At 40.2% G+C, this 10,996-nt stretch overlaps 1 protein-coding gene across 3 annotated transcripts in view; it reads left to right on the forward strand.

Moving 5' to 3' along the window:
- slc41a1 (solute carrier family 41 member 1) overlaps nucleotides 1-8,067 on the forward strand; it is a 64,741-nt gene extending 56,674 nt beyond the window's left edge. For all 3 annotated transcript variants that reach the window (XM_061687429.1, XM_061687428.1, XM_061687430.1), the window contains 5 exons: nucleotides 2,050-2,197; nucleotides 2,726-2,805; nucleotides 3,737-3,877; nucleotides 3,997-4,145; nucleotides 5,227-8,067. In XM_061687429.1, the coding sequence (XP_061543413.1) occupies nucleotides 2,050-2,197; nucleotides 2,726-2,805; nucleotides 3,737-3,877; nucleotides 3,997-4,145; nucleotides 5,227-5,412 (704 nt within the window). In that variant the 3' untranslated portion in view covers nucleotides 5,413-8,067. The remainder of the gene's footprint in view (nucleotides 1-2,049; nucleotides 2,198-2,725; nucleotides 2,806-3,736; nucleotides 3,878-3,996; nucleotides 4,146-5,226) is intronic.
- Nucleotides 8,068-10,996: the final 2,929 nt, after the last annotated feature.

A 10,996-nucleotide genomic window follows, 5' to 3' on the forward strand; every position in this document is an offset into this window, starting at 1 on the left:
TGGGGCAAGAGCTCATCACCGACCTGAAGAGGGCACGCCACCCTTTTCCGACTGAGGACCATGGTCTCAGATTTGGAGGTGCTGATTTTCATACCAGACCCCACCCACACCTCGGCTGTGGCTAGAAATTGTGTCCATAAAAGTAATGAACAGAATCGGTGACAAAGAGAAGCCTTGGCGGAGTCCAACCCTCGCCGGAAATGAGTCCGACTTACTGCCAGCAATGTGGGCCAAACCCTGACACTGGTCGTACTGGGACCGAACAGCCCGTATCAGGGGGTTCAGTACCCCATACTCCTGAAGCACCCCACACAGGACTCCCCGAGGGACACGGTTGAACGCCTTCTCCAAGTCCACAAAACACATGTAGAATGGTTGGGCGAACTCCCATGCACCCTCGAGGAGCCTGCAGAGGGTGTAGACCTGGTCCACTGTTCCACGGCCAGGACGAAAACCACACTGCTCCTCCTGAATCTGAGATTCGACTTCTCGATGGACCCTCCTCTCCAGCATCCCTGAATAGACCTTACCATGGAGGCTGAGGAGTGTGATCCCCCTGTAGCTGGAACACATCCCCTCCGGTCCCCCTCCTTAAAAAAAAAGAGGGGCCACCACCCCAGTCTGCCAGTCCAGAGCCACTGTTCCCAAGTCCAACCCTTCTCAAGAGGACTGGTACTAGAGCCCAAGCCAAGGTCCCTGCCTTCGGCCACCGCCCAGCTCACACTCCACCCCAATCCCACTCACCACAATTACATTGACAAATGTACAGCTAATCCATATGCACGGTATCGGCAGTGATCAGCAGATCTCACTCATGGATGAAAGCCCTGATGGGAGCACCCCTCGTGTAAAAATTTTTGAAATCCCAACAAAAATGATTGTGACTTATCGTCTATTCAGCAATGCAATTTTTGTGCTTCTGAGCGATCTATGGGCTGACTTGTAGCCGGCAATCGAGACAATGACATTGCCTGATTTGCCAGGCTGTCCCTACGTATTATCTAGGTTTGGTGCGTCAGAATCACCTGCAGTGAGAAACCTGTACTGTAGGACTTTGGACTACTAATATTGTCCTTTAAATGCAGCTTTGCTGTCCTTGGAAGTTGCGGGCTCTTTTTCTTCTGTCTCATAATTGGGCATTTACCGCTTTACGAAGAAGCTCTCCAAAGTAATTTGTTTTTAACTTATTTTTGCTAGCTTGTGGGTTCCGAATGATGTATTTCATACAAGATTTTCTCACTTGATTAGCTGACAGGTAACTGTCACGTCAAACTTTCAAAACACAAAGCACTTTTTTAAAGCCTGCCCTCTCGTAATAAAAGTCACCTGTCAAGAGAACATGACAGACTGCAATGTCTTCAATCGTTGCCCTCTGTTGACTCTCATGTTACTCGTTTTTATTGAATTACAGTAAATGGCCCGCCATTGTAGCACTGGAATGATGTCACACATGCTGAAGGGAAGGGCAAGCCCGGTCACATTTTTTCTTTCCAAACAATACAGTGTTGCGCTGAATTGTGTAGCTTAGTAAAGGTGTCTGAAATGTTGAATGATGCGTGAAATAACAGGGCAAATTATTCCTCAACTATTTGCCTTCATTGTTGGTATAGTCACCACACCCAGCCTCACCACACAATACACTGTTCCATCAACTAGGCTGAGGGACAGATGGACAAACACAGCACACCTTTTAGAACAATCTAAACCACTGTGACCTGACTGAGGTATAGCCTCATATCTATTTACAGATGTTCTGACTTTAAATGTGACACATAAGTCAAACATATTTTTTGCTCAAAGACACATCCTGGTTTCAAAGAATTGCAGCACTTGTTTCCTGATGTGCCTCTAGGAGACGGGTTTATGTACACCTCTAAACTCTAACACAATCTTTCCAATTACAATGGCAACTAGTGGAGAGGGTGAACATGTCCATCTAAAAACTTTTAACTGCACATTTTGTAAGTAACATTCGATAGTTGCACATTCTTTGAAGTGTAATTTAAAAAGTGCCTGGATGTAAATCACATATGTGATCCTCCTGTGCAGATGACAACAACTATGCCAATCCTCTGGTATGTGCGGTGTTTGTGGCATTATGTCCAATATGGGTGCTGATAGCCAGGAAGATCCCATCTACTCGAGAAGTCCTGTACTCTGGATGGGAGCCGGTCATCATCGCAATGGCCATCAGCAGGTATGTAACTTAAGGTTCTTTCCGCCTGTAATTGTCTTACTTTATGCCAATGCGGTAAATACATGTCAAATAATCATAATACATATTCTTACAGTAATCCACCCTCAATCGCTGAGGTTACATTCCAAACCACCCCTGCAATAAATGAAATTTGTAATATAAAAATGCCCTGTTTAAAAACACCCTAGGCTTGTTTTTTTTTTTTTTTACAGCATTTATGGGATTTACATGTTTTAAGGTCTTTAAACACACTTTTAAAACAATACAAACCAACACATTTAAACACATAATATATTGAGAGAGAGCAAGAACAATGGATAACAAAATATTGTACAAACAATATTTACAAAATCGAAAAACTGTAATACAAAATAATACAAAATGTGTGAGCCGCAATATCACGGGGATTACTATATGTAGTTTATTATAGTTTTTATTTTGTTTATAGTATAGCTGATGTGATTTCACTGTTAATATGTTCATTCTAAATACAAAACCTATGGTCCTTATACGTATTTCTTGTTTCAGTGTCGGTGGTCTTATTCTTGACAAGACCGTTACCAACCCAAACTTTGCTGGCATGGCGGTCTTCACTCCAGTCATCAATGGTGAGCAGTCTTCACTTGTTGCATATTATGTCTTCATAAAAGATCTCCGAGGGACAGAGGGATTCTGTACCATGCAGAAGCAGAGTACGGCTACGGTACATTACCATGACGACTTGGGGCGGAGCGAGGGTATGCGATTAAGTGAACAGCCACTCAGTGTTGCCTACTTTGTGACTGTTTGTATATTTAGCAACTTTTCCGACCTCTCTAGCGACTATTTTTCAAGAAAGTGTAAACAGTCTAGCGGCTTTTTGTGGTGTTATTGGTTGCTTCGAGAGACTCTGGGAGTCCCTTCACTGCAGGAGATTTACCCCTCCATGTCCAGACTGCAAATGAATGGTTCTTGCTCAAAGCCACCACTGACTAGTTTCACCATAAAGCGAGCGCCATGGTGTCAGTCAGCACTTCATCAGTAAAACTCCAAATTCCACTTGTCAAATAATGTCGCGCATGACATCGCCAAGTTCAAATACTCTCCATACATTCTGAATATTCAAGTATGTCCTGGTTATTGCAAGCAAACTCTGGTGACACTGTTAGCTCTACTGACCTTATTACTTTGAAATGTTAGTGCTTTCTGGTAAATGTGGCAATCGGACTCCAGCCATCACTTGACAATGTTGGATCTAGGGGCTTAGCTGCCAAATCATTGGTGGGGAAACTCGAGCGGGCAGTTATTCTGTAAATTAGCCGATTTGTGATGACACATGTCGCAAAATACAAATTGGTTCGCTCACAAGCACTCTTTCAGATCAAATCTATTTTCAGATGTGTTTGGATTTAGTGTTTGTGTGTAACAAAAATAAATAATAATTTGAACGTTTACTTTCTTGTTGGGAGAGTTGAGAAAAAATGTCAATTTGGTTATTTCAAGTACAAAATGAACAGGACTCCAAATGTTTACAACCTCATTTGTGTGTCTGTTTTTCAGGTGTGGGTGGTAACCTGGTTGCAGTTCAGGCTAGTCGAATCTCCACCTACCTGCACATGAATGGGATACCGATGGGGGATCCGAACCCCATGCCGAGGAACAGGAAGTGTCCCACACCCTGCTCCACTTTCTTCACCTCCAGTAAGTTCTGTTATTTAATTAGAAAAATATCAATGATAGTTTAAAGTACAATAAAGTCATATGGTTCTAGTTTTCAATGGTGAGTTTAAGCTAACCCCTGCACACTCCTCGCTTTGTAGCTGTGAACTCCCGTTCTGCGCGTGTGCTCTTCCTCCTGGTGGCCCCGGGTCACCTTGTCTTCCTCTACACCATCAACTCATTGAGGGGGGGACACACCACACTAACCCCTGTCTTCATCACCTTCTACCTGGGAGCTGCACTGCTGCAGGTGAACATGTGGAACACAAGTGTGTGTTTTCCAGCTCAACAAAAAGTATTGATTATTTCAGAGAGGATCCAGTTGGGCACACCACAATCCGTAAATACTGTATGCGGGGCGTTATAATGTGCTGTGGGTTTTCTTTTCATTCTTTTTCATCTCGGCCACGCCATGCCGCATTATTCTGGACGGCACATGAATAGGCCACAGTTCCACCTTGTCATTTCAGCTGTCCATTGGCATGGGTGTATTTCAACCATGTCATAGTAGTAAGGTATTTTTCTTCTAACTTTGTCTTTTAACCCTGAGAAGCAGACAATGTGCAGTGTACTTTAATTGGACAGTAAAATTGTTTCTTGTCTATCTGAACAAGCCAATTCAGTTTAATTCGCACACACTGATTAAATGGTAAGTCCCAGAATGTAAAAGTTAATCTATTATCAAGAAGCTGTCCCCTGCTGTGTGTTGGCAGTGTCACTCATGAGCATTCATGGAGCTAATTCGAATTGAGTTTAAGTGGTAGTTTTAACCCAAATCCATGATTCAGAATGCTGATTTGAAACCCTCTTTGCCATTTATATTTTTCTCTCTGTGCTTGCAAAGTGTATAGTGCAGTAATTTTCAAACTCAAGCAACCCAGAGCGTAAATCCTTGAGTTTCTCCACACCAACTCAGGCTAGTGATGAGTCCGAACAAAGCCTTGTTGCATGAACCGATGAAGCCTGCTTGGATGAGAGACGAAACGTCTTCTAAGACAACAGTCCAGTTGCAATCCATTCAATGCCTTGAGAATTAGGCTTACTACTATGCTACTTTATTTTAATCTTGGTCATGATGGTGGTACTTGGAAAGTTTAGTATTTTTTGAGAACCACTGGCATAGTATATTTGCACTACACTACAAATACAGTGTAGTGCAAACGTTGATAAAACCAACAAAAGTGTGTTGAAACATGAGATTGGTTTTCTAATTTTTGACAATGAAAATGGAAACCGTGCATACAGTACAGAACTGATGAGAAACCATAATATGTATAGGAAACTAGGTTTTAGTTACCTTTCCATAATGAATATCATTGGTTGTCTTCCAGGTGATCATCCTGCTCTACCTAGCGGACTGGATGGTCCACTGGATGTGGGGCAGAGGGATGGACCCCGACAACTTCTCTATTCCCTACCTGACTGCTCTTGGTGACCTGCTGGGAACCGGCTTCCTTGCCCTCTGTTTCCATGTGCGCTTTTTCATTGGTGACAGAGACTCCAATTTGGGAAACTGATTGCATGCGTCAGCAAATAGTTCTCTTGCACACATGGACACTGATTTTGTATAACTGGATGTTTCCTATGAAAGGGCTAATCCCTTGTAGGGTTCTGATTGAAGATATAGTGCTCTAGTTTACAATGATAACTGGGTGCACTATAGTCTGTTTTAATGTGGAAATATTGGAAACTATTTGTATCTTATTCAGCCCCACAGATTGTCTTTGTTGATAACAGAGTCCCCTGTCTCTGTTATTATTGTACGATTGTAAATGATTATTATTATCAGTAAATAATCCATTTGATGTAAATTTATATCAATTCTATTTTGAAAGGCTATTTCTCATTATTTTAAATGGGGAAACTGGCCAAGAAATCAGTTTTTACGTGATCAACTTGCAACAAATCCAAGAAAATAAGCAAAAAATAAACCCTAACAAGCCTATAGTATGTTACTTAATCACCAAGTGCTTTGTCTAGAAATTCTATGATATTGAAATGCAAATGTATCAGAGTGCTTTAGAAGAGTGCATATGGCTACATAGAGCAAGCTGTAGCTCTGTTTTACCTTCATCTAATGACAGCAGACTGGTGCGCTTTCAGCATGAGATGGAACCAGAAATGTAGCAATTGAAAGCTCCTTCCACAACACAAGAAATCGTGGTTTAATTCTGGTTTATAAGAAATGGAAGGTCAGTCCATAGGATCACACTCAGTAACAATGTTTGAGCCTGTTCATTGGCTGTCCTCAAAACAGCATGTCCCTCAACCCTCCTTGTCCTGACGTTGCAAAACTTCCTGTTTCTGACTAAATGCGCAAAACAAATTATGAATATAGAGCTTGATTCCGATTAGTCTGTGATGTAAGGACAACGCACTGAAATGACAAAGTATTGTACAAAGATACCGGCAGCCATTAGGGTCCTGTACCGCTTGCAAAACAATCTGCCAATTCTGTACTAAAGCAGACTTTAGTTTTGTTATGTTATGCAAGTCCAACCTTGAGCCATAAACAAGAGGCTTAAGAAACCTGCAGAGTTTAGCTCACTTAACATTAGTGTGCACTTTGTATTTTGGGTCCCCGCAGACTGTAAGAAGTGTCATTTGTAAGAGCTGCCTTCTGTATTACTGGGACCTGGAACCATTAGATTAAACAGCACCAAAGACTCACCCTCAGTCCTCATTGAGCTGATTTGAAATCACTGGTTCCAGGAAGTTCACACAGAACCACACAAAAAATTTATGTTGATTTCAACTATAATATTTAATTGAAGTTTTATATCCTGCTTTTTTTTTTTTGTCACAGAGCATTCTTTAAAAATGTTGTAGTACATGAAGTCAGGAGGTTTTTTTCAAGAATAGCACAGGATGGTTGCAAAGCATTTCAATGAAGTCAGTTATTTTGTAATTCGTCTAACTGTTAATATTTTTCTTTGTCCTCTGGTTACGCAAAATGACAAGAAAACAAAGTCTCATTGAGATTTTCTCAAGCTCCAAAAAATAACTGCAGTGCTTATGTGTGAAGAATAAAGTGGTGCAACAACTGTTGTATTGCCACACACAGTGTGTAGGCAAAGATGTTTAGGAGCTTGGATTTGGTGAATCACTTAAAGTTAAATGGTGGTGTCATTAAATATTTAATTGGTTGCGTACAATATCACCACAAATTCCTGTGTAACTTCGTTTATGACACACAACTGCATACTAACTCCCCTTTGCCATGAAGTGGGATACTCAAGGATTCCATCCATCTCATGACTTCATGTAAATCCTGACCCATAACTGGAACATTTGGAGTAAAAAAAATAAAATAATAATAATCAAACTGAACCAAAATCTTCCCGACAAACACATGCCCAATAACTGCCCCTACTTTTCATCTCACTGTTTTTGTAACAGTGAGTATAAGGCAAATGAAGGATGAAATGCAATTTCTTTATGAGAAAGTAAAGAGCTATTTTGACCAATTGAAATAAGTCCAAATATGCGGTGTCTTCGAGAAACCTTGCATGAGATTTTTGAATTATTTGCCACTTGTCGGACTTCTGTGTTATCGCAAAGGGGCCAGAAGAATAAATGTGCAGCGCACATCCTATGAATGTGAAAATATACCTAGTATGTATAGAGAGATATCATCTGTCAATCTTTTATTTGGGTTTTGACTGGTTTTCTGGAGAACGTTTTAGTTATGTTAAAATTCAGATTTCCCCCCCCCCCCCCCCCTTCCTTTACCTAATCGTTTCAACACTTGGTGATTTCTGTCACGAAAAGAAACCTGTAAAGAAGCAACTTCTCAAAGCTGGGCCACGACGCAAACTACTGTAATTTGCTAAACTGACACTAGAGAGCGCTAGAGAGATTATTTGTTGTCTTCTTTTTTTGTTTTGTTTATCTTTGTTCAAAACCACCTTGGGAGTCGTATTATTGTTATTTTTAAGGTTTTTATTGCTTTTTTCTTTGTTAAAAGTCATATCCATATATCTGTTAACTCATTTCTCTTTTTCCTCGACCTCCTTACTGACCAGGTGCCAGCCTTCTGCTCTAAATTAATGGAAAGTTGTGAATACTTCTATAAGAGCGCAGATAATGGTTTATTTATTTTTAGAAACACACAAAGCAATTTGTACATACAATATTTATTCTATATATAAGGTTGTTTATTGTGTCCATTCATTGTGGCTCTGTTACTTTGTCACCCAGTGTCAAAGGTGTTTCCTTCTTCTTTTTTTTTTGCAAATGGCCAGTAGTAATTTTTTGTTTGTTTGCTGCTTGCCACAATAGTGGTGAATTGTTGCATAGTGCCTAATAATGACATGGCCTTAATCTCTATGAGAGCCAAGCTCAACTCAGAGTAACCAATCAACAGCTTGGTAACACCTTAAATTAGCCCTGATTCACAAATCATTTACAATACCTTGATTGTGCTATGCAATGTAATGTAATACTGTAACTTAGTATGATGTAGCTGTGGTGGAGGACTGGGAGATTTGGTTCCACACTTGAGTTCACATGTACAGTATGTGCAAACACCTCTGCAGTTTGGGTACAACTGCCTGGGACAAAGATAAGCATAAACAAAACTGTCAAACACAAGAAACTGTGTAGTGTTACATGTAATTCTAGATTGTTATGCAATCTAAAATACCCAACCAAAACCCCTTTTTATTTGGGTACTGCCTTTTTAACCTCAGTGCTTCAGCCCCCTTGAACTCAAAAGGAACCAGATGGGCTCTCAGGCTATCAGTATTCACATTAAACCGTGACCTCCATTTCCTATCACATTTGCTGCTAAGTAAGCAAAATAATAACAAAATAATAATGATAATTTTAAAAAGTATGTATAGTCTCACCAGGGCTGAAGATTGTGGGTTCTTTCCTGATTTGCTGGGAATAAAGGACTATTGTTTGATACCAGTCAACTGTGGTACTATCTTGTGTTTTCTAATATGTATAGTTAATTTACATATCATTTGATCAATAACGGTAAAGTCACAGCCCATTGAATTTCCTTTGAAAATAAATTTTACTGATAGGAGTATATGAATTATTGGAAGTTGTCATCCATCAAAAGGTAATAATTGCTGTTTACCACTGGTGTCCGAAATACAGTTTAATCATTTGCAACATGTTTGCTGAAGATGCTAATGAGGGAGGTTCTTTTACAAAGGGTCCTTCTTTGTCAGTCCTCACCAATGTCTCTCACCACATGATAATTTGTAGCAGGTGATTTGAAAGCAAATTAGAACAGCTGTGCCGAAACACATAACCACGCTCATTCTTCTTTTCAACAAATGGAAGCAAGCGATTGGGAAGTGATTGTTTCTTACACAAGGCACAGTGACGGTGCAGTGCCATAAAAGTGAAGAAATGCATGGTTTCACTGTCGCCACACTAATTTGTTATTTTCCTTAGTAAAAAGTGTATTTGATTGTTGTTCGTTTTGTATTTACACATTAAGAATACAGTTTTACTGGCACGTTAAACGCGCAATGCATTGTGGGTCAATTATTCATACCGAAGTGCACGGTCATAAATCGGTCACGGAGGGTAAGGACCGACTCACTGAAGGACTTACGATATTTAGCTTTAATAATATTTATAATGAAAAGTGAGAACTCTCAACTTCGTCTGGAGTCACGTAGTAAGAAAAGGTTTTCTCGCTCTAAGCATCAAAATTACTGCGGTGGGAGCAATGGTGTGTGTGTGTGTGACTCACTTTCACGTTTACGTACATGCACGCACAAACGCACGCGCACACACAGTTGGCTTCATGGACCACAATCGGCAGTGTACTGAGAATGGTGTGCTTGTTTACGTTTAGGTACTTACTGTACTGTGTTTGCAGGTCAAGACTGCACTAAGTTGCTGATTTAATGTGGCTTCAACTACACTAATATTTAAGTTATAGCTACATGTTGATGACATCATTCTGTAACTTGTGCACTGTACATTACCAAGTAATGGGTTCAGCTACGCTGTTGCTTTTATTGTCCTGTGGATAAGTGATATTCCTGCCACTTGGCAGCTGCAGAACAGTTACTTTTGAAATCAAGCAATCAGTGAAGTAACTAAGTTACTTTTAAGCTCAAGTAATTAGTAAAGTAACTAAGTTACTTTTTCAAGGTAACTGTGGCAAAACTGATAATAAACTATGCCACTTTCCTGTTGCAGGGTCAATCTCATCAGCTGGTTACCTTGTCTTGTCATGCAATGTACAGTATATGCAGTACACAGTGGAAATTTGGCCTATACCCTGAACAGCTTTTCTGAAGAAGAAACAGGAAATGTACAACAAGCAGCGCACATACTCTAATGCTAACACTTTGGGTAGGACTGCGGCATGACACACCTTGACTTGGCAACATCTGCAAGGGAATCTCTTGTGCGCAGGCCTCTTCAGCTCACCCCACAGATTTTTATTTGTGTTTTCTGGGCCGCAGCTCAACCTTTCTAAATGTTTCAATATTCTCCTTGTGAAAAGTCTCGTTGGTGGTTTGGATGTACGCATGGCGTCATTGTTTGTACGCATGGCGTCATTGTTTGACACACAATTTGACCCATATCTGGAGAAATGAATGCAGACACAATAACCAATGGCAGTAAGTAGCTAGTAGGAATTCAAATGATTCGTCACATTTTGTGTTATGTCCATACATCCTACTGTTGCATTCAGTATGATTTGGCCACTCTCCATCTTTTGTATACAATTAAAAATGTATAAGTCACAGTGATTTTATGTTGTGGACGTACAAGGATACAAATAATTTAATTCAGTACCACAAATACAGCAGTGTTTGAAAACCCCATTCTGTCACCCTCTTCTGTACTGTTACGCATTACATACTGCTAGAAAAATGGACACACACATTTGCCTTGTAGGCATGTAACTGATTGGGGATGTATCTCAAATCAAAGTAGCAAAAGGATTTTTAATTTAGGGTTAAAGTGGTTAGGAAGTTAATCGTCTTACGAAAGTAATATGTGTTTCCTGAAGGAAAAAAGCATCCCAAATCAAAGGTGCTTGTCTGCTCCCTGTGAAATAATTTCTGTTGAATTAAATAATAAAAGGAAATAGAGCAATGTATAGATTTGATGACATTT

The sequence above is a fragment of the Phycodurus eques genome, chromosome 10 (genome assembly GCF_024500275.1).
Source record: "Phycodurus eques isolate BA_2022a chromosome 10, UOR_Pequ_1.1, whole genome shotgun sequence".
Lineage (NCBI taxonomy): Eukaryota > Metazoa > Chordata > Actinopteri > Syngnathiformes > Syngnathidae > Phycodurus > Phycodurus eques.